This window comes from Solanum stenotomum, chromosome 8, assembly GCF_019186545.1.
Source record: "Solanum stenotomum isolate F172 chromosome 8, ASM1918654v1, whole genome shotgun sequence".
Taxonomy (NCBI): Eukaryota; Viridiplantae; Streptophyta; class Magnoliopsida; order Solanales; family Solanaceae; genus Solanum; species Solanum stenotomum.
The window spans coordinates 13,305,283-13,330,874 of record NC_064289.1 but is presented as its reverse complement, the minus strand read 5'-3'; the positions used below and the strand labels follow the sequence as shown (position 1 = coordinate 13,330,874).

General features: G+C 32.7%; 1 protein-coding gene across 1 annotated transcript; it reads right to left on the bottom strand.

The window, feature by feature from the left end:
* Window positions 1–602: 602 nt before the first annotated feature.
* Window positions 603–4,101, bottom strand: LOC125874507 (cytochrome b561, DM13 and DOMON domain-containing protein At5g54830). The gene has a single exon (XM_049555406.1). It carries the CDS (start codon window positions 3,850–3,852, stop codon window positions 1,147–1,149), a length of 2,706 nt encoding a protein of 901 aa, XP_049411363.1. The 5' UTR covers window positions 3,853–4,101; the 3' UTR covers window positions 603–1,146.
* Window positions 4,102–25,592: the final 21,491 nt, after the last annotated feature.

Genomic DNA, 25,592 nt, shown 5'->3' with positions numbered 1-25,592 from the left:
GGAATATTAAGGACATATTATTTTTCCTCCTTTTTACTCTTTTATACGATTTTTTCAGATTTTAAAGTTGACAAATTGGGTTTCAAAAAGCAGCTTGTCTAATTTTAATAGCAATGACATGTTTAATCCATGTTTCCCAAAAGAATTTGCTAAATTTATTTACTGAATATGTTTGCATTTGATTGTAAAATTTTGATTGGATATAAAATGGAGTATAAGATGAATACAAATGAGCAAGCATAATTTGTTGCATCTCCTCCTTATCCAACGTTGGCTGGTTCTTGATTTTGCTTTTATGGTCAAATTCCACTAGGTGTAGTATTATCAAAGTTATATATACATCGCAATTAATCAAACTCTCACCAACAAAGTGAAAGTTCGTACCAAACCAATTGAGCAACTAAAATTCCCGTCAGTTGTATTTCTGTAACCCTATCCGAAACAAAAATTTCCCTAAAGGTAGATTACCTGCGCATACATGAAGAGTACCTGCTACAATAGTTTCTATTCAGGAAAAATCATCAACACCTGCTCCACTTCTTTGCCCTTCAACAAGTATACATGCCCAATCGATTATACATGAAATTTGCAATAAGAACACAGCAAATACACATTTCTCCTTGTATTAAAAGTGAGTTCACATTAGTCTCATTAAGGATAGAGAGGCAGCTCTAGTCAAGCGCCAAAGATCATTTAAATTGCTAAAAAAAATTGCCTGACCAATCAAGTATAATGCATGAAGAAAAACTGAGCTGCAATAGAAAATTGTTTTGTACCTTCCCGCGTAAATCTTTTTATCCTTTTCCTCTCGATGTTCCTTTTTTTCAATTTAGACAAATAATGGGGGAACATGGTTCAAATCCATTCTATGAACTCAACGGTACATCGCTAATGTACACAAATGTAACAATTTGATGGCTCCTAGTTAGAACTACCTCAAAAAATGTTGCTGGTATCTAATACAGGCAGCTGAGTATCTCTCCTCTGCAGGACCCAAAAGTGGGAACAGAACCTGCCTCTTGGCATATAGTAATATGTAGATCTTTATCATCAAGAATCCTTGTATCAAAACAGGTAACTGTTGGACTAGAAACAACCCCAAAATTTGTGATAACAGATTTACAGAACATGCCTACATGTGAATCTTTATCTGCCCATTGGTTCTAGCTGAACTTCCATGCAGTCAGACGAACCTGAGTCTTTCTCTGCCATTGCCTGGCTTGGACTAAGGAGGTCAGTGTCCTCCTCCTCACCACTACCCAGAACCCAATTGCTTCTGCCGGATATTCTATCTCGCCTTTTCTTCCTCTCACGATACTCCAGATATATCACTGTCAAAACGCCAACAAGAATCCACAGAATTAAAGCCCACATCAGCCTATGAACATCTTCGTCACCATACCTCTCTCCTAAATGCTTCATTCCAGTTATAAGAGCTGCAATCCCAACAACAATGGCACCCCTGCCCACAATGACATGGATATACTCCCAAACAAACCGTTTTGAAGAAACCTCCTCCGCTGCTCCAGGTTTCTTAGGTCGTAGGTATGCATTGATAGGTTGTGCAATAGCAAGAACTATGGCCAGCATTCCAAACTTAACATGAAGGGAGCTGAAACTCAAACCGCGAAGTTCGGCTACAGCAAAGAGAAAGCCAAGGAAGACAATCGATAATCCAGAATACTGTAGATAAACATGAATCTGAAACCACCCATCTCCCTTGATATGTTTCAAATATCTAGCAGCTAAAATACCACCTGGCAGCAATATTCCCCAAGCCAGAAACATCATAAACCCATGTACAGCTAACACTGGCCGTAAATCCTCCTCTGCCTCTGCTGAACCACGCATGAGCAGCACTCTGATAGGCCTGCTGCTTGTGACGGAGTGCATATTTCTCACACTCAGATGGTCATCTGACCATTGAGCACCCATGGCCCAGATGACTTTGAGTGGTGTCGTAGGATCAACAATATTATTACACTCCGGCTTATCATCCAGATCGCAAGAGGGACGTAGTGGACGGGTGAATTCCATAGTAATAATACCATTCTCTGACTTGCATCTTGCGTGTGTCAGATTCTCATTAGTTGGGTGAATATTGGAAGCATCTCTTCCATCAATCCAGTATGTGCTTACTTTCCCATTACCAGTGTCATCAACCCAGCCCACGTATGCATAACTATTCACCATACCACGACCAAAACCAATTGCCAAATAACCACTCTTTTTCTCCCCTCGAGCTGCAATGGAGATTGAATTTTCAGCCAACGTCCAAAAGAAAGTAACCTGCTGATCATCCAGAACTACGCTGCTGTTATACATATCAGGTAAGCCTGCATCAACCACTTGAACTTTCCACCCCATTTTCTGAGCATATAGAGACTGATAGTAAACTAAATCTGGCGTGTTACGATCAGGAGCCCAAACTAATTCTGTGGGAGTGGCTTGAACTCCTTGTGCTTCAGGGCCCCCAAAGTAGATAGTCTCTGACATATTCCTCAATGTAGCATTTCCACCAAGTGGATCTGAGGTTATATAGAAGGCAACATCATGCCCCGCCTGAATTGAAAACTTTACTTGAACACCCCTCTCTACCCTGAGAAGGGGTGCCTCTTTCTTGTTGATGTAAAGAACTTTTGAAGGGTTTGGAGGATTTGGGTAAAACACAGCTGGACCTGTTGAAACAACAAGAGGTCCTTTTTTATCTGCAATGACAAGGTCTTGATCTTGTTTATCTTCTGCATCCAGCGGCCCCAAGCAATCATCAATATGTTCCGAGACATTCAGTGTCAAGTGCCCATAACTACCACCATGATTTTGTGGAAGATAAAAAGGTCGGAGACTATCTGGAGGTTTTATCAAACCTAAAGCCCATATCACTCTCATTGTAGCATTTTGATTCAATTGCAAATCATACTTTGTATCCATGGACTTCAATGGCTTCCTAAACCTAATAAAGGACACACCATCCTTCCTTTGCCCATAAACCAACCTCGTATTATTCACTAATCCAACCGGATCAGATCCTTCATATATAGTATCAGGACAAACACCCTCAACTCTCCCATCCTTGCTAATCATACACTCACTATACTTGGTAATGAAATAATCATCAGCAAATGGAGATAAATCTTCCTTAAACCCCGTGACGGTAACATCACCACCCATCATAAAACTACTCGAAGCATTCGGATTCGCCCATCCAAATGCCATGTAACTCAAAAAACCTATAGCCGCCTCTAATCCAATCTCAATCACATCGTGTTCCTCATTCAAACTCCACCTAACCCTATAATTATCTGCTAATACCTTACAATTATTGAACATTGTAGGCATCCCATTTCCCTTAATTACAGTCCCATTAACCAAACTAGGCAGAGGGGCTAAAAACTCAGTCCCATTCGTCAAATTCCTCAAAACAACGTGCCCAAAATCCGAAGCCATGGGAAGATCCCAAACAGCTAAAACATTTATATCATCCCACGTCACATTGTTCATCAATTTCACAACAAATCCATCACTTTTATAAGTTTTATTCAGCTTCTGCTCGGAAACTACAAAACCCTTTGTGAGGTTTTCCAAATGGTCCCCAACCGCACCCCACCAACGCACATCAGACCCTTCCAGCATATCAAATTGACTAACCTTAAACGAACAATCATCGATTACATTAAGCACACCTCGTAATTGATGCTGTGCCATGGAAAATTGGTATGTGAAGTTCACAAGAGATGCACTCCGGGTTTGAGGACAATCCGAACCCGGATCAGAAACAGAAAATCGAATCAAATGAGAAAAACTTCCGATTATAACAAGTAGTAATAGACGGCATAGTTTAAACACCCCCATACCATATAGATCCTCAAATTTCTGTATAAATCACAAGAAAAAGAGAGTGATTTACCTCAATTGATTATTCTTTCGGCTTCATATACAAGAGCAGCGTATTGAATGAAGAAAATTTTGAGATCGGCGATTGAGGTGAGAAGTAGTAACGAGGAAGGAAACAATAAAGTTAGGAAATTGCCGAATCGCCAAACTTAGGAAGATTTCGTTAGTTGGAGTTGACGCAAAGGAACTTTTTTGAGTGGGATGGGGGTGGGGGCTCGAAGCTAATTAAATTACTAGTATATTAGTATTAGTACTATATTATAAGTCACAATAACTATCCTCCAAACTCAACTAACGTTCCTCCCTAAAGAGATTTAACTATGGGGATTAAATAAGTCACAACTCACAATAGCTATCCTCTAACTAATTGAAACTCAACTAACGTTCCTTCCTAAAGAGTTTTAATTATGATATGTCAAAATCAAACAGACTGATAAATCAAATCAAAAAAATGTTATTGGATTATTGCATAAAGCAATTTTAAGTAATTTTATAAAAATAATTATCAGGTTATCAATTTAATTTTTATTTTTTTAATATTGGTTATTGGATAAATCGATTATCCATTAAGATTTATATGCATTTTGTTATTGGTTAAATCGGAAATCGAAACATTAAGGATCAAATTGATAAAGGAAAAATCGATTAAAATATCATATTGATAAATCGAACGGATTGATGCACACACCCAATTTTGACTCATACAAGTTTAGCATATATCATTTCATATTAATATAATTTCATAAATCGAACTCAACCCAATGAGTATTATTATATGAGCTAGTATCGAGCACCGATTCGGGTGAGAGTTAAGACAACTCAAACTCCATAAACTATGCCGCCATCGTAGATAGGATCATACCGAAATTTGAGCGACTTCTCACTAGCGCTAGCCTCAATAAGGCTTTTAGTGGATTCATAAGTTCAGTTACGTCTTATACCCCGACAAGGTATAGGGCGGTTCTGGCAATGTAGGAAAGACTGTCACGATACGAGCCTACACCTTAGACGTGATCGACATTCGAGAACCATTGTTGGTCCCCAAGTGAATCCTCATCTTGACTAACTATGAGCGGAAGACTAACTCAAGCATCAATCTGAAAGAAACGTTTAACAACAGTTTACTGAATCTCAAACTCTCTAAATATATTAGTATGAAACATAAGTTTTAAATAAAACATTTGAAATGGACAGACTCTCCAAAAATATCCATCTATGAAGCATTTACGGTATAAAGATGAGTGTTGATGTGAGGCTAAAAATATATTTTTTTAATCATTATTTCCTCACATTTATTATTTATATTTGTCCTTTTTAGCATGAATTTTATGAATTGTGTTAAATGGTATATTTTATTTATAGGATTAAATTGATGAAAAAATGAAGAAGTTTGGAGCTAAAACGAATTAAAGATGGAAAGTTGAAAAAGGAAATCAAGCAGACAGCTTAATGAAAATAAGTTAATATAATATTAATATAATTTATTTGCAAATAAGGAAAGAACTTACCTGCTGGTCCAAGTGTCAGGCAGCAACGTCAAAAGAAGTTGCACGCACAAAATTGGAAGCTACACGCGGAGAAAAAGGAATTCAATTCCTTTTGGTTTTGGATTCCTAATTTAATTTGGACTCAATTATTTTATTTAGGGTTTCCTACATCTATAAATAGTGCATAGAAATAATTATTTGAGGAGAGGGGGTCAAGAACGAAGATACAAGACACAATATAAATTTTCTTCTAGCTTAGGAACTTTGGAAGAGCCGCCGTGGAGGCCGGAGAATTGTGGTTTATTCTTTCTTCTCCCTTATTATTTATTTGTATTCGTGATTAATAAAAGATAGTTTAGCTATTGTTCTTAACTTTTTATGATTAACACAAGCATATTTATTTTAATAATTTTGATTGTGTTTTTGAGATAATGAGTAGCTAACTTTCATAACTAGGGTTGTGGGAACGATGAGCGATTAACAAAGTATGAATAGTAAATAAGCAATTCTTGAATAGTGTCTTGCATGCATTGATAATTCTTTCATTTAGAAGTCTTTTTAACGAGTGCACGCGTTAGAACTCGTCTTGTTGCTACTTGCCGGACCAAGGAGGTAATCAACAAGAAAAGAATTATCAACATAGATTTAGTGTGATACTATCTAATAGGCTAGTGTCGATTGATGCGAAGTAATAACTAAGCCAAACATCGATTATGATATCTAATATGAGGTAAAGGTAAGGGTTAGTAAATTATACACACGTAGTCGGACCAAGGTGCGGGGTGAAATTCTCTAAATGCCGGACCAAGGATTTAGAGATACCTAACTTATCACTTTGCATACTAGAAAAGGATTACTATTATTAGGATTACCGCGTTATGAGCTTATGGGGAACACATTCCTAGTTACTTTTAATAATCTGAATATAAATAAATACTTAGTTCAAAGCTATCTTTTTATTGTTTTTATTTTATTTCAATTTAAATCCCCCCATTTTGATATAACGACTATCGAGTTAAATATTTGCTATTGATAATATTCTTCTATATTCTCTGTGGGATCGACCCGACTCATAGTTGGGTAAATATATTGCATACGATCGTTTATATTTCTTTTCAAGAGGTATATTTGAACGTTATCAAGTGTCAAGACAAGGCCCACGACACCTACTAACAACTTATAAAAACTAGAGTCCTCTAGAAGCAAGGATGCCTTACTCAAAAGCTAACGAGCGGATGTAGTGATCTCAACGAAACTCATGTTCAAGATCCTAAGTACCTAAATCTGTATCACAAAAATATGTAGGTCGAATGACATCAATACATTGAATGTATCATATAGTTAAATAACAAAACTGAACGTCTAGAGGTAACTTAACTGAAATATAGTATAAATCATGATGAAAAATCATTTAAGTTCTTATTGTAATGATACAATAATAGCAAATACTAAACTAAAAATATATATATAAAAGAATATAATTTACTTTGTTTTATTGGGGAGTTGCTCTAACTAACAACCATCACTATGAGCCTCGTGATAATACATTGTCTCGCACATGCTGCCAGAACTATCCTATACCTTGTTGGGGTATAGAATAAACTCAACTCATAGATCCACTATAAAGGTCTGCTCAAGTGCAGTGAGGAGTCGCCCGAAAGTCGGTGGGATTCTAACCCACACTGACTACGTGGTTTATGGAGGACGTGAGTTGTCCGATATATATATATATATATATATATATATATAACTCAAAGCTCAAGTAAAAATAGGGCCTCTTTAAAAGGTATGTTTTGTACTCAATTTTTCTGAAAACTCTTTATATCTTTCTGAAAATAGTACTCATTTTTCAATGAAAAAAATGATATGTTTTGGAATCATTTAGTTCCCTTAAACTCTTTTCAAAAAAGAAATTTGTACTTTAACTTGCTTTTGAACTCACTTTTAGCTTTTATAAATCAATAAATGGAAAAATGCTTGTTTAAAAGACTTTCAATCAAAACTAGGTAATTATGGTTCGTGTAGGAATATAAACATGAACAACAACTCAAAAATTTCAATGCATAATATAGTTCAACTCATAATCAAGATTTTAGAACTCATAATCAATAACTTAACTCATATCAAGAATTTAGAACTCAAAATTATAAGTTAACTAATATCAAGAATTTAGAACTCACACTCAATTAATTTAACACATATCAAGAATTTAGAACTCACACTCAATTAACTTAACTCATATCAAGAATTCTCGAAACTAAGGATATAATCCTAGATTAAGTTTCTACCGATTGAATTGAGATGTATGGCGTGATGACGAAATCAATCCATCACTGAGAATAACCTTACACATCCAGAAGAACAAAGTTCTTGAAGAAGTTTGAAGAAAAACCTGATTAGAAGCCTTGAAATCCTAATTTTTATCTTCTTTGCGATTTTCTTTAAGTTGGGGAGTTGAGAGGGTAAAGTAAAAGAAAATTGGGTACTTGGTGGAATATATTCCTCTAATTGAAGTTAAAACATCATGGTTTGGGCTTAGGAAAAGTGGGAAGATACAGAAAAAACCCTACTTAAAAAGCTATTGAAAATCTTCCACGGGGTCATCTACAGTTCGTGGTTTGATCTACGGACCGTAGATTCCATCTGTGAAATTCCTATTGAAGTTTTAAGGCTGAAAAGTTCATTTTACGGATCCAACTATAGTCAACAGAGGTTTCTACGACTTGTAGATGGGTCCATAGGAATTAGACCCCAAATTTGACTGCCAATACTTTTCCACGAGTCAACAGTACATGTGGTAGCTTTATCTACAACTTGTAAAAGAGATTCGTAGATCACTGACTCAGAAAACTCTACTATGGTAGTCTCTGGTAAACAATCATAACTTTTTACTCTAGACTCGGAATGAGGCAAACTTTTGGTGTTGGAATGATAACTCATTGACAATTAGTGTGATAGTTCATGTGCCACCTAATTTATTATGTTCTGAGAGATATGATCGTTTGAAGTTGACCTAAGTAGAATCTTATATCAAAACTTAATTAGGGAACTTTCAACTCAACTTTGTGCTAGGGGATTCTTGTGACCTTAATTCATATCCAAATTCATTCTCGCCTAAAGAATTGACCTTAACACCTAAGAACAATATAAGAATCACCCGATACAAACTTTTTCGCAAATTATAAATTTTTGGGGTGTTACAAATATGTTATATCATCACAAGATTTATAATTATGGTAGTCGATTAGAGAAACTCCTCCAAGAAAGTAAAGTATTTTATTTTAGTATTTACTACCATTGCATACCTATTTGTAAAGTTTTTAATGAATTCATTTCATATTTATGCTTTACTTCAAATGAGTTATTTTCACTTTAGATATTTGTTCCTTCGGTTTTATTAAATACAATACATTTCATGTATAGACGTTATTCGACGCTGCATCATTTTATGATGCAAATTCAGGTATTCAGGATTATCAACAAGCGCTTCGTTGAGATCATATCATCTTTTCATCGGCTTTTGGTGAGGCCTCCCGTTTTATTTCTTTAGCAGTAGTGTTTTATGGTTGTTGTGGATCTTGTCCCGACACCTATCTTTAGACAGTAAAGACTTCATAGATAGATAGAGTCAGAGTGTTACTATAATTTTCTTCTCAGATGTTTTTGATAAACTTTATCATTTATACTTAATATTTTCAGACAACTATTGAGATTTAGTTTATTGATTTAAATGAAATCAGTTTAAGCTTTCATATGCAAGTAATAGTCTTCCACTAAGTAATCAGTCAAACTAATATTTCGCTTAGGGACCAACAATGATTTTCGAGTTCCAGCCACATTCAGGGTGTAAACTCAATGTGTGATAATTCATAGGGAAAATTGTATGAAATAACAAACTATTAATTCAAATTAAATGTTATAGTCATAGTTTCTTTTATTTATAATTCGCAGCAAACATTTCATGTTTTTTGTCATCCTATTTGTATATCGAAATATACAAATAGACCGAAATATACAAATGCAGGACCCATTTGTATACCGAAATATACAAATAAACTCAAATACATATTTTTTATGTATATGTATACCGAAATATACAGATTAATAGTCATAGCAAACATAAAGTTTGTTATGGAGCGCAATTATACAAACTATAGTTATAGCATAGAAATATGATTTTTATGTTTGCTAAACCTAAATTTTACTCAAAATAATCATGAAGGTTAAATATGCAGTCACGAAAAAAAGAATGTATGGGCACAGGGTTGTCTCGACCATAAGACCACTAAAACAACTGCTTGGATCTTCAAATTTTTTAGGTCCTCCAAATTTCTCTCTTACTTCTATTATATAGAAAGGTGAAGACGACCAAGGACGACCAAGGGCAATTTTGTCAACCAAAAAAAATATCCAAGCTTAGTTTAAGTGTACATTGTGCATAAAGTATTAAGATTTTCAGAAAAATCAAGCAAAGTTTATGTAATTCCCAATGTATCCACCACTAAGTCAATAGTTGTGAATTCTAATGGCCACACGTGTACCAATACATTGGGAGGAGTAAAAGAAATCATTGCAAACTTACATGGCCCTATTTATTGATTTACTTTAAAAGCCTTTACATTTTTTTAAAAAAATCTTTTCTATTTTGAATGTATAATTTTTAATGAGATTTTTTTATACCAAAAATTCTAATTTGAGGGCTTTTAATCATTTCCTTTCTTAGTGTGGTTTGGTCATGAAAAGATACTGTGTATTTTATTTAAAAATTTTATAGTTGAAGTCGTGTTTGGTTAAATTTTATGCAAAACATATTTAGAATTTAAATATATTTTTTCTAAAGGCATAATACATAAATATGACATTTAATTTGGTTTCATCTAATAGCTATGTCCTTCGTTTTTATATGTCCATAAGTAGACACATAAACTTATATAGAATTGAACAAATTGACACTTGTGTCCTACTTGACGTCCTACGTGACAATATAATTCACGTCCTATGCAACATTTTATATGGCTCCTACGTGTGGTATTCCCCGTAAGACGTGTGTGTCTATTTCTTCAACTTTATAAAGTTTTAGGTATTTACTTGTGCACACCCTAAGTTAAATGTCATAGATGTCAGACAAAACCAAGTTAAAAGATATATTTATATGTATAATTATGTTTTTCTAAAGACATTTTATATTCCTCAGTTTCTAAAAGTTTATTGACTAATTTATCCGAGACATACAACCAAATTGCATTAAAAAAAAGTAATATATATAAATAGATAATTGTATAATGTCATAAATTAGATCTCATATAAGAACTACCCATACTATTACAAAAAAAAAAAATCACTTTGTTTAAATTTTTTGAAGTTAGAACTTGTGTTAAGCTATTGATTTTGCAAATAATATTTGACTGTTTGAATGTGTTTTTTTTTAAAACAAATAAAACTTATATGAAATATAATTCAAATGGTCATTTTTATAAGAATAAATAACAATTATTTGACACTTTAAATTCTATCAATGCCATATAAATTAGGATAAAAAACCTAACATATAATATTTAAATATATTTAAAAATACTATAAGTAATATTATACATTACAATAATTAACAGCTTAATTATTTAAAACTTATATAAAAAATTTAATTGACTTTCTAAATTCTATTGGTACCACATAAAATGGATTATATGATAAATATATATTGTTTGAAATTGACGATAATTAATAAAAAAAATAGTCGATGAAATTGACGAAAAACAAATTATAAATTACAATAATTAACAAAATAAATCTCTCGACTCCAACAAATCTATCAATTAATGCCACATAAATTGGGACACGGCAAATAACATATATTATTAAAAAATTAGGTTCAAAATGTACTATAAAATACAATAATTAACAACTTAATNAAAAAAAAGTGTTATAAATCATAATAAATATTACAATATTTCAACTACTTTAAAAGTATTATAAATTGTAATAAATAATACAACAATTTAAATTACTTATTACTTAAAATTTAACGACTTAAAAATATTTTTTTAAATGTATTAAAATTTTGGTTAATTGTCAAAACTTTACATCTGCCACATAAATTGGGACATGGAGAGTCACACATATATTTTTTTAAAAATTACATTAAAAGTATTCTATCAATTAACAACATATATTGTTTGAAATTGACGAAAAAAAAAACTATAAATTACAATAATTAACAAAATAAACTCTCAACTCCAACAAATCTATCAATTAATGCCACATAAATTGGGACATGGCAAATAACATATATTATTAAAAAATTAGGTTCAAAATGTACTATAAAATACAATAATTAACAACTTAATATATTAAAGAGAAATATAAAAAATGGTTAATATTTGAAATTCTGCGTGTGCCACATAAATTAGAACAAACAGAGTAATAAATATTTTTTTCAAAATTATGTTAAAAAAAAGTACTACAAATCACAATAGCTAAAAATTTAAAATATTTTTAAAATCATATAAAAATTTCAATAACTTCTCAAATTCCATAATATTACATAAATTAAAATAAAAAAATAATATATATTGGGCCCCGTGTTGGCACGGGGTCCTATATCTAGTAATATTTAGAAACATAGCAACCAAACATGGTAAATCATGTTGACTTTTCTACCTAATACATAACTTCCACCAAACATAGTATAAATACAACATCTTATTTATGAGAAAAAAAATGCATCTTATACGATAACCAAACGGCCCTTAAAGTATTAACAAGGTTTTGAATGTTTTTCAAATTTTAAATACAACTTTAAGTTATATATGTAATTTTCATAATCAGATGCGGATTTTTAAATAAAGTGAAATAAAAAGATTATCTATTTCTTTGTGTTGATTTATTTTTCATCTATTAAAAATAAATAATTAAAAATAATATTTATTATCTTAAAAATAAGATATTATTTTATTTTATTTTTCATGTTTATACTACTCTAAATGTGAAAAGAATATCATCAAATTAAGTGTTTAATTCGAATTTATTTGTTTGACCTTATGTTAAAATAACCATTGGTTCATATGATATTGTATTGTTAATTAAGACAATTTAAATAAGTTATAAGTTATAAGTTATAAGTTATGATTTGATAAAAAATATGTTTATATATATATATATATAATATTATTATAAAGTGTGATTTAAATTATCATTTACTATCATTTTTATTAGAAAATACTAATCATAATTTTTCTTTTCAAAAAACTAATCAAATACCTCTAATATATTTAAGATTGTAATATAGATATTTTATTATATAGAAATGTGAAGAGGAGGACGACCAACGTTATTTTGGTAATTTCACACTGACATATTACGTTCTAGAATCATCGGTCTTAACATTCCAAACAAACATAAAAAACCTTGCAGCCCTCTGCATCGATGGCGTATGAAGCATACATGTCAATGGGTTCAAGCTGATTCAAGTATAGATTATATATGAAAAGTCACAAAAATTTCAAAAAAGTTATTGAATTTTGATCGCCTAATTTCAAAAGAGATGCAATTAGTTCCAAGAACCTAAATGTTGACTCCGTCAAATTTAAATTTTGGATTCGCTTCTACTCTCGGTTATTTGGAGATGCAGAATGCGAGGAAGAGAACGACCAAGATTGTTTTAATAATTTCATGTCGACATATCACGTTCTAGAATCATCGGTCTTCTTTTTTAACATTCCAAAAAGACACAATATTTCCTTAATTTCTGTAATGACCCTCATGGTCATTTCTGTGTCTTGCCTTCTGTGTGTCGTTTAGAGCGTTCCTATAGCGACCCCAAGTCATTTATGACTTGCTGGGACTGACAGTTCGGTCACCTGGTCGTTCGTTTGGTCTTGGTGCGAGTTTTTGTGTTTTGGAGCTTATGAACCTTGAACGATCATTTTCGATCAAAAGTTCAAGAAGATGACATCGGAATCCAATTCTGACGATTTCATCAGCCCCGGAAGGGTCATTTTAGGCTAGTAGCATGGTCGACATAACTCCCGAGGTTTTCAGTATGAGTCGGTGCGATTAGGCGTTTTAACTTTAAGTTTAAGCCTAAGTTTGACTTTGGTCAACATTCTGAGTAAACGCGCTCGGATGAGAATTCCGTCAGCGTGGTTAGCTCCGAAATGTCGAGTTTGGTCTAGATTGACCCTTCTTTTGTGTCTGGAGGTTTTCGATATCTTTCCGAGCCCTTTTGTGGGTTTTGACTTAAAATGGCTATTGGAAGTGGGACCCACTTTTTATCGAAATGACCTCTGATGGAAATTTTGACTGCGCCGTTGAGTCTGGAATATCGAATTTGGTATGGTTGCATATCTCGTTTGCGTGCACGGGGTTCCGAACGAGTTCGGAGCACCCCGTCGGGATTTTAAGTTTTGGAAATGTTGCAGATTTTCTGCAATAAATTGCAGAAAATCAGCAACATATTCCCAAACTTAAACCCTCATATCTCTCTCATCTATCAACCGATTTGGGTGATCCAAAAGGCAAAGTTGTGAGATTTTTCGAGGACAACGCGTTGGTGAGCTCGGATAGTGATTTGGGGTCTCCGTTTGAGATAAATTTCGTGAAATACCTGCTGCCAGACCCCTTGTGTGAGCTTGATTTTGGAATTTTTGAGACTTGTTTTCTTAGCCATTTTAGATCCGATTTTGGTGATTTTTGAGGTTATCTTTAGTGGTTTTTCGAGGAGAACATTGTGGTGTTGTTAGATTTTACTGTAGATCACCCGTTTTTGGTAAAAACGCTGAATTAGCTGCTGTCTCATTTCTATTCTTTTGAGAAAATTTGGGTTTTAGTTGCTTGTTGATATTGTGTTGTTCCCGAGCCCCGAATTGTGTCCCATTATGAGACGTGAGCTGGGGGAACTGGTTAGGACCCACTTTTGGGGTTAATTTCGGAATTTCCTGCGCGGGTCCCACAATTCTCGTTTTGACTCCAAAATTGACCCGTCTCCGTTTGTTGTGATTTTGGTGTCTAAACGACCGTATTAACGTTGTGACTCTATTTTTGATAGCGGGGAAGCGTTTCGAGTTCGTTCATAAAGGGAAAGCTTCGAAAGAGTGATTTTAGAGCGCGTGTGATCGGCCTACATGTAGGCTACGGTTTTCCTCTCTTAGATTGAGCTCGAGAATGTGAATGCATGTTGATTAGTTGGGATTTGGGTTGGGTAGTTATTGAATTTTGCATAGGTGTTAAGAAATCATGTTTTCGGCCTATTTCCGAAATTATCGGGTAACTGTGAGCATGCTTTGTGTAATTAACGGACCCTCCTCGCTATGTGGAGTGCTTACATGCTTAATTATTGTTTATTTGAAGCATGTTGGGCCTTAGTTTAGGTTTGACTAGGGCTTGTCTTAGAAATACATGATTCGAATCCGATAGGTCTTAGTTTTGCCCCGACGTCGTTCGGCCGACTTAGATCCCTGTAGACTGATGTAGCAGACTTGAGTCTGATAGATTGGGACTTAGTTAGGCGATACGCTTGCTCCGACTTTAGTTATCCTTATTTTCCCCGATGTTACGGCTTCACGAGTTACGTCGGCGATACTAGTTCTACTTCGCGATTTGAATTTGATTTTCGATTTGGTTCCAAGGACTTACATTGATTGGCTAAGTATGGACGGCGTTCCATGGACATTTATGAGTGTGGATCGATTAGGACTATTTCAGCAGCTACATTGGCACCTTTATAGAGCATCCGGTTTAAGGTCCTGCCTCTATTGCCCAGATACCTTTATAGAGCATCCGATTTAAGGTCCGGCCTCTATTGCCTAGATACTTATATAGAGCATCCGGTTTAAGGTCCGGCCTCTATTGCTCAGATACCTATATAGAGCATCCGGTTAGAGTTCCGGCCTCTTATACTTGTTACTTGTGATTGGTTACTTGGGTATTTCTTGTGAGCATCCAATTCGAGGTCCGACCTCCATACTGTCAGATTCTACTAATTAGGGTTGAGGTTCTGGTTCGATGTTCTTCATTCTTGGGATCGTTTATGCAATTCTTTTTAGTTATAGTTATTCTGTGTACTCGTCGGGCTTATGGGGGTCCGTTCGGGTTTTTATTTAACTTGCGCACGAGTGTGCCTTCTGGGCTTATGGGGTCCAGTTAGGTGTAGTTAGCTTATAGATTACTTTAGCTAGTTCTTTGTACACTCGTGTGCATTCCTTTGTTTGTTAGATTTTAGTTCTTGACTTCAGTTTGTGTTATTCCTTCTTTTCATATTGCCTTTACTTTTCAAGTTCAGTCGGCCTATGATGCCTACTGGGTACCTGTTGTTTTGGTACTCATGCTACGCTCTGCATCTATTTCGTGATGCAGGTCCGGGCACTAGTAGCCAGCGTTGATCGAGCTTGGAGCAGACTGATCCAGAGACGGGAGTGAGCACACGACGTTTTGTACTATTTCAGTCTCCATCTGTATATATAGACTTGTCTTTTACCTTTCGAGACAGTCCAGTCTCTGTTGTCTACTTTTGGGACTTGTACTCATTTTGTTAGTAGCTCTGTACTAGTGACTTCTAGGTTCTGGGAGGGATCTTTATTTGTATATATGTTTTTGGTTTGCTTACGCCTGTTTATATTGTTATTTGTCTACTCTTGTTTAGTTTCTACCCTCACACCCATTACTTGTTGTTCCGGGTTACGGGTTGGCTTACCTGCTGGTGGGTTATAGTAGGTGTCATCATGACTTGAGAAATCGGGTCGTGACAATTTCATACAACATCTCAATTCTCTTCATCTTGTCAGGTATCACCGTATTAAGTATATGATTCTTTTACACTTTTTACCCAATATCCATCTTCCTTAAATCTGTTCGTCTCTTTTGTGCTTAAACTGGGTATTTGTGTTTACTATCAATTTGTTTGCTAAAGTGGGTTGCTTACCTATAATACCCTACAACTTTTTTACATATGTGTGTGCATATATATACACACTTGATGCATAGGCCTTTTTATGATTTCTTGTTCCATTTTTGTTTGTGGGTCTTAACCCTGTGTAAATGTGAGTATGCTTGGATTTAAAGATTCAATTCATCTTTTTGGGAACCTTTTATTAGTTGATTTTGAAACAAAGATTCAATTGATCAAGATGTCACATACTACTTCAACAGTAATGTCAAAGTCGTGGAAGGGAAGGTAAATTTGCATTTCTATGAATAAATCATAAATGTGATTGCTAAATTGCAATAAATGTGTTCAATCAAACATTGAAATGACTACATTCGTCTACTTTTACGATTAGATACTTATGTTGTTCGATTTCACACCCATATTCATGTCAGTATTCGATTCGGGTGCAGATTTAGAAGTCGAATTGTTCATCACATAAATTAATGATTGAAGAGAAAGGATTCAAGTGCGGATATGAGTGTTGGAATAGGAAAAATAAATGTATATTACTCATATAAATAATATGCTCATGAAACCAATATACAAATATTAGGACCAATGTTTCACATGCCACCTGTTCTTGGCGGAAGGTGCATTTCCATTTCTCTGGAACAAGTCCAGTGTTTCACATGCCACCTCCATGTTCTATTATGATTCAGGTCAGCAGTACCTCCTAATTGATCTGCTCTACTATATTATAAATATATGCTTATGAAATCAAAATTTCTGTTATATAGATGAGCTCTTCTTATCTATCTTCAAACACAAAATATGTACTTTAAATTGAGCACATATAAAAATAATGTTGTACGTGTTATTATTTAACAAAACCTTTAAAAGTAATTGTGTTTCTTATGTCTCCAGGAATCGAAAAAAGGATACTGGCATGTACCAGTTGCCTCATAACTTGAATATGAAGAGGAAAGGGACTCTGCATTAGGCATGCCAATTCTAATATGGCAAATCAAAATTCTGCCAGTGTAAACATATGTAAGTGCCTTTTACCAAAGAGAATGTGGATTCAATCTTCTCAATCTCATTGATCCCCATTCTCTATTCTTGTTTTCTAGCTAAAATAGTGAAATATCAAAATATGACATTGTATATAACCTTAGGATTCATATGAGTTATTTGAACTCAAAAACTTCAGATCGGACTCGCTGTATTGTCAAAACTTCCCCTCCCCAACTTTCAATTACTTATAAATTGATGTGTCATGTACACCTTTCTATTTGTTATGTTCTTCTGTTTTGTTGTATAGGAAATATTGCGTGACATAATAGTTGGAGTCGCTTGTGATATTCTTGCTTCAAGTGTAAGTTCTTCAGTTCTATTTTTCAATTTTTTGTTGCTTCAGTAAGTAGTAAACTATATACCAATGGAATTAATTCTCTGATGAACAGTGCTTATACAATTGCCCATAATTTTCTTTTAGTTTTATTCTAAAATGAAGCTTATAAGTTGTCTGAAAAGTTGTATAACGAAGATAATAACAGAAAATTAGAGAAACTAAGCCAGAGTGATTATTGAAAACACGGCAAAATATACATGTTGGGCCTGTGTTGAGCACAGGCCATACCTATCTAGTATATATATATATATATATATATATATATATATATATATATATATAGAGAGAGAGAGAGAGAGAGAGAGAGAGCTAAATAAAAACTGTTTATTTGATGGATATTTTATCTCAAATAAAAATAATTTGATTAAACTTGCAAAAGAAAAAACTTATTTCTCAAAATTTGACTGCAAAAGTGGATTTTGGCAAATAAAATTAGCAGAAAACTCCATTCAGTTAACTGCTTTTAGCACTCCTAACGGACATCATGAGTGGTTGGTCATGCCTTTTGAGTTAAAAAATGCGCCACAAATATTCCAAAGAAAAATGGATAAAATATTCTCAGAAAAAGAATTTCTAATTGTCTATATAGATGACATTCTAAAACGTTCTAAAACATATGAAGAACATTTAAGACATCTGAAAGAATTTTCAGAAATTTGTTTAAAAAATGGAATTGTGTTAAGTAAAAAAAAAGCTGACATCAATAAAAATGAAATAGAATTCATAGGAATGATTATTTCAAAAAATGGAATTGAACTCCAATCACACATCTCAAAAAAGATTATAGAATTTCCTGATAAATTAACAACAAAATAAGAAATTCAAAGATTTCTAGGTTGTTTAATTTACGCAGGTGAATTTATTCCGGATTTAGCTAAACAAGGGAATATACTTCTAAAATCAATAAGGAAATCCAATAGACTTAGATTGACAGAAGAACACACGCAGTGTATCAAAAGTCTAAAAGAAGAATGTGCTAAGTTGCCAAAACTAAGATTACCGGAATACAATGATAATCTAGTTTTACAAACTGATGCATCTGACTATCATTGGGGAGCATTATTGCAAACCGATTTAAATGAAATTTGCAGGTATACAAGTGGTACTTTTAATGATGCAGAAACAAGGTATTCCACAAATGAAAATGAATTATTAGTCATTGTTAGAGGAATCAGAAAATTTTCTACTTTTCTTTTACCAAAACAATTTGTTATTAGAACTGATAATACACAGGTGTCAGGACTAATATTTAACAAGCTTCCTTCTGAACCTCAATACAGGAGATTGCATCGATGGCAAGTGTTATTATCCTTTTATTCATTTTCAATAGAATATATTAAAGAAAGTGACAATTTTCTTACAGATTTTATATCCAGAAATGTCCAATATGGACAATCAAACGAAAATCCTAGTAAACAGGATATATGAAAAACTGAAAACAATGGATGAATCCATAGACGACAAAAGCCAGAAGCTATTCAAAATCAGAGATGAATTATCAAAATTATCTGAGCAATCTCGGATGTTATAATCTGAAATCAATTAGCTTAGTACTACACAGGCTGAAAACATGAGAGAATTTTTACTCTTATGTGAACATTTGGATACACATCCAAAACAGAATTCAAATCTGAAAAGGAATATGAATCCCAACAAAGTGGCAGGAGATGTCTCACTAGCACCTAGTGCCCAAAACATCTCAAAGGTAAGCACGGATATGCCTACTCCCTCATCGAAAGATAATGGAAAAAGCCGAGCAACAATTGAAGCTTCTACTTCGAAAGAAGAAGTAAGTTCATCCTCAACAAAAGCTGAAAGAATTATATCTGGAAAATCAGAAAGCAGAACTAATCCAGTTTCATCAGGAACAAAAGTGTTTTCTTCTTTTCAGGTTGGCAAGCAGCATCCTAAGGAAGAAGAGTATCTTACATTCACAAGATACATTTACAATCTTCCAGAAAAAAGTGGAGAAACATTTGGTGTTTTGGGAACAACAAGTTTGTTTCCTAGAATATCAATCTTTCCAAACGGATTACCGAGCTTTACTGCTCAATTATTTGAATTCGGATATTTAGATCGAGTATATACAAAACCTGATCCAAATGAATTATCTCAACTACCATCGAAATTGTTCAACTCAGTCAAGATTTATGCCCAAGGCAATGGAGTTTATTACAGGTTCTTTAACATTTCCATGGAAGACAAAGATTTGCAAGCATATTATCCAACACTCAACTATATTTCAATTGAAAAAATTAAAGATTTTAATGTTAAGGCCACCGGAGTGGACAAAAAACTTCCACATCTTAACAAAAAATGGATTCAAACCAAAAGAGCTTTAGGGATTAAAGCCTTATATGCTATTCTTAAGCGATTCTACAATGAAGATTGTGGAGTCATAGATCAAGACCACGACTGGGTTTTAATCACTAAAGGAAAATCCAAGGCAAATGAACTAAAAGAAAGAATTCTAGACATTGAGCTTCATCGTTTAGGAGCAACAGAAGAAACATGGAAACTAGCTTGTAAAATGCAAGATAATGACGATCCATAATATAGCAAATGGAAGAAGACAAGAATAAAGACGTAAGCACTTACGTTATGGAGATAATAACAAAGAAAGGAATCTTTCCTTTTTCCAAAAATCAAAAAGAAAGATCACATCTTGTCGGCCATCAACAAAAGAAGACGGACAAGCCCTCATCTTATCAACAAGGAATCTTCAATCAGTGAAGGACCAAAGAAGAAATATGTAAAATTTAGGGAAAGTCCCTAAAAACATATATTTTGTAATAAGTCCCTCATTCTATTTATAAAAGGAGAGGAACTTCATACTTGAGAGGCAGACTACATTTTCTGAGAGAAAAACACTTGAAAGAAAAATGTTAGGTACCTTCGAGAGTATGAGTGTGAGTGAGTAGTAACTTCTCCCGCCAGGAAAAAGTATTTTCTATATATGTTATGAGTATAAGTATAATATGTATGGTATGATTGTAAAAACTATAATATGAAATAAAAGTTGGTTTTTATACCTCTCTTCTTAAAACTCTATTGATAGTCTTAAGTGAAGGTTGCGATCTTCAGCCTTAAGGAGGATCAGTAATGAAATAGCCAAGACTGAGGTCATTAGGGCAAAACATTGTTCATGGCCTAAAGGAAGAACTATTGTGGTAGTGATAAGGACTGTTCATTGACAAAAGAAAAGGAAGGTATACACGCAAACTTTTGTTGCATATTATTAATTTTACAAGAATACTATATCATGTTATATGCATACTTCAACATAGAAAGAAATACTTAGTACCTATAGGGAATAAAATAATATTGAATATCTCATGTCAATACAACATGCTTATATCCATGCTATCAACATATCTAGAATTAAATTCATGATCATATCCATGCTATTAGCATAATGAAAAACATTCAACAACATGTATACAACATAAGAAAAAGAGTTTGGAAGCATAAAAAGGCTTTATATATCATATGGATAAAATAATTGTAGAAATGGAACAAGTATATATGCACACTAGTCATCACTATGATGCATTAATATTTTCAATACATGAAATGAAGATTTATAGAATACAAGAATATTTTGAATATAAAAATGTTTTATCAATATTAAAAAAGAGTAGAATTTTTACTGCATAATTATGCATTTATCCGCAACCCTGTTTTAAATCCTGTTCAAAACAAGAAACAAAACAGCCAAGAAATAAATGGTATCAGAGCCAAGGCAGACTTTCGAGCTTTCAGCGGTTTATGCTAAATGTATGAGGGCTGCCCGTCGATTATTGTGGGATGCAATGGACTCTATTTAGAGGACTGTCCTCGCACATGTAAGATTAGATCGGGGTTTCACTCCCTTACTACTCCTTTACAATAATTCTCCTAATATAAGAAGTATCTAACCTATCTAACCGCAAGCATGCACGAGTCAAATGAGACAATTCAGAATGAAAGACATGCAAACCAGAAACGGAGGAAGCCGCCCTTGCAGATAAGATGGCCGAGATACGAAATAGGGAACTCACTCGATTCGAAATCCCTTTCAGATAGGAGGACCCCAACTCTAGTAAAACCTATTTGGTATATAGAAAGAGAAACCTTAGTAGCAATACTACAGGTAATTAAAAAATTAGATGAAGATTTAAAAAGAAAAATAGTAACCATAATTACTTTAAAAAATAAATATGACGAAGAAAGATATGAATTACATCATTATAATTTTTCAGAAGAAATTATAGATATGATGAATACTTCTGACTATTACTTCTCAGAATAAAAAAAATATGAGCCTAAAAGAAGTCTCAGAATTATTAAAAGACTTAATAGAAAGTCAAAAATAATTAACCTTATGGTTAAAAATGATAGAAATAGAAATAATTTCTATAAAAGAAAATCTTCCAGAAAGAATTACAAACATAATTGAAAAAAACAGAAAAATTTGACAAAAGAGTTAGTCAAAAATACATAAAAGAATTACTAGCAAAGAAATATGCAAGTAAAAATACTTATCAAAAAGGAAGTATAGATGATATGTTAATCCAAAAATTCATAGAAAAACAAAAAATTGAAGAAAAAAATCTAGAAGAAGAAAATCTAGAAATAACAGAAAATAAATTTGTTGAATTAGAAACAGAATTACAAAAAGATGAATGAACAACTAGACGAGCTAGTATAATATGCTATGAAAGATCTTAATCTTTCAGAACATAAACTAAAAGTATTTATGAATAAAGGGGAAACAAGAGGACCCCAAGGAAGATTTGAAGATGGTGATGGATCCAAATCCATTAAAGAAGAATGGCAAGAGCCAGAAAAGAATGATAAAAATTTTGCAAATAAAGAAAAAAAAACAAAGATTTTATTAAACAATATCAAAACGATGATAAATCTAGGTTCATGCCTAATAGACTCCCAATAGGAGATATTGGAACCCAATTTCTAGATCTAGATTGTAAAAGAGATCCAGAAACAAGTCTAGATTTATGGTCCCAAAATATGCTATTATATTTCCTATTAGGAAAAGGAAATTATACTGATGAAGAAAATGCATCATCATGATAAATACCTTTATAGGTAAAGTAAACGACTGGTTTTCTGGATTAACAAAAGATTCAGAAAAAATAATAAAAAACGATACCTTAGAAGGATTAAAAAGGTCATTACAATAAGGTATCACAAACCTAAAGCAATATGTTGCAAATGAATTCTTTGGTGGACAAGGAAGTCCTCTAGATAACAGAGAAAAAATCAGGGCAATTGCTAAAGAGCAATTAGAAAAACTACAAATTTGTAAAATGAGTTATATTCAAGAGTACACTTGTGAATTCGAAGAATATTACTGCAAAATCTTTGATAGTGGAAAAGAAATGGTGCCATACCTTGAAAAATACTATAAAAAATTACCAGGCTTTTGGGCAAAATACTTCAGAGAAGAATACAAAAAAGAAGATAAAAAAGGAGATACTCTTGGTCAAAGAATAAGCTTCTTAAAAAATAGACTTGGTCAATTATGTATGTCACATAATATAAAAAAAAAGCTAAAAGAATAAATACACAGATATATTGTCTAGATACAAATGCAGCCACCCAATGGGAATGTAATGATAAACCTTATAAGAAAAGAGAACTTAAAAAGGATTTAATGAAAAGAAAAAACTATTCCAGAAAAGATTATGTACCTAGAAAGAAATACTATTAAAAGAAAAAAGATTTTACAAAAACAAAACCTGCAGAAAAATGCAAGTGTTACAAATGTGGAGAAGAAGGTCATAAAAGTTACGAATTAACAAAAGAAGAGTAAAAATCTCAAAAATTGACAGAATAGAAATTGATTCAGATCTCGAATCAATAAAATCTATAGAAAGTGAAAATTTCTTTGATGAAATCTATGAAGAATACCCAACCAGTTCAGAAGATTCTGAATAGATGAGTAAAGAAATCCAAGAAAGAGAAGATTCAGTTCAAATCCTAGAAACTGAAGAAGATCACAGAGGATATGCTTTGAAATCAACCTTTGATGGAGAGACATTCAGAAAAATTCAATGATTAAAACTAAATCTTAAAACAGAAGATAATCTATTAAGCAGAATGCAAAAAATGTTTGCAAGAGATAAAATTTCCTATCATGAGTATCAGGAAATAGAAAAGGTAATAGAAATTACCCAAACAACATGAAAACAGAAATTAAACCTGTTAACAAAATCGATGATAGATCAAATTCTTAGGAAGATTCCTGAAAAGAAAAGGAAAAAAATGAATTATGTTCATTTAGGAGGTATCCAAATATTAGTCAAATCGACTTTCAAAGAAGGAATCAATTGTCCAATAGTAATAAATTTATCGGATGAAAGATTCATTAATGCAAGAGAAGGAAATCTTGGTATAGTAGAAGGAAACCTAGCTTATACTAAACTTCTCTTCACATATTATCCAAAATATTGTATTTCACTCAAAGATGCTAATTTCAATGACACATTGAGTTTACATTTTCAGATCAAAAGAAATGATCTATTTAAACCAGGTAATCATATAATGAGTATTTATTATCAGGCTTTGTACACAGTGACAAATTCAAAATATGGTAAAGTAGATAAAAACAAAGAAATGATCGAAATAGATCAAGAATGTGCAGGAATAGCAAGGATAGTTGAAGCAGAAATTCAACAAGCTCAAATTCCAGATGAATATGAGATTCAGTTTGGAAAACACGAGAAATAGGAAGTTCTAACAATCCTAGACTTTCGATAGAATATGGAAGGAATTCCATTAGAAAAAGTATATCTAATAAGTATCCTTTAAAAATCTTAGAAACTTCAAATATCACTAAGATAAAAAGAAGAATCTTCAATGGGATTGAATGGAAAAATCAAGAAATCTTGATACAAACAGGAGCAACTGCTAATCACGTAAAAGGTATTCTTTTGGATGGAATATCGATATACGAAGGAAAGCAATATACTTACAAAACCTTTGAAGGAAATAACTTTAGTTGTAAAAATATGATAGATTTACCTATACAACTAGATACAATAAGAATAACAGTTCCATGTTATATCACAAATCATGAAAGTGATCAAGATTTAATTCTAGGAAACCTTTTCCTAGAAAAATTAGAAGATTATAGTATAGGAAAAAAGGGCATAGAAATGCTATACAAAGGTGAAACATGTTTCATACAAAAAATGTAAATGCCAAAAGAAATAATTTTTAAAGTTTCAGTTTTCATAGAAATAACCTTCTATGATACAAAAATAATAACCTGTTGTCAAATAGACAATGAATCCGAAGCAAGTTTTGCAAAATCTTTTCTAATAAAAGATTGGGACATAAACAAAAATAACATATCAATGATTGGAATCACAGGAGATAAAGAAAAACTTTCAAAATCTAAAGAAAAAGTTGAAATAATCTTAGGATCAAAATTGTTTCGATAAACAAATTATTTGCTTATGATAAATTGGAAACAACTTTATTATTAGGAAATGATTTTTTACAACAGTTCCATGATTATCATCAGACATATACATGATAAGCCTTAAAACTCCTTGTGGATATTTCATAAAAGTCCCAAGAAAACAAAATCCATATAGTCTTGAAAAAGATAATGGAAATTTTAAAAGAAAATACTTAGAAAATCTAAGAAAAATTACTTGTAAATGTCTTAATCTAGAAAAGATTAAAGAAAATTTACAGAAATCCTATGGAGAAAATCCATTAGAAAAATGGGAACAAAATCATGAAAGGGCAATCTTAACTTTAAAAGACCCTAGCATAATTATTAGAGTCAGACCCATGCTCTACAATGAAGATGATAAAATTGAATTTAAAATTCAAATTAAAGAACTACTCAACTTAAAATTATTAAGAATGAGTAAAAGTCCTCATAGTAGCCCTGCATTCATGGTAAGAAATCATGCAAAAATGA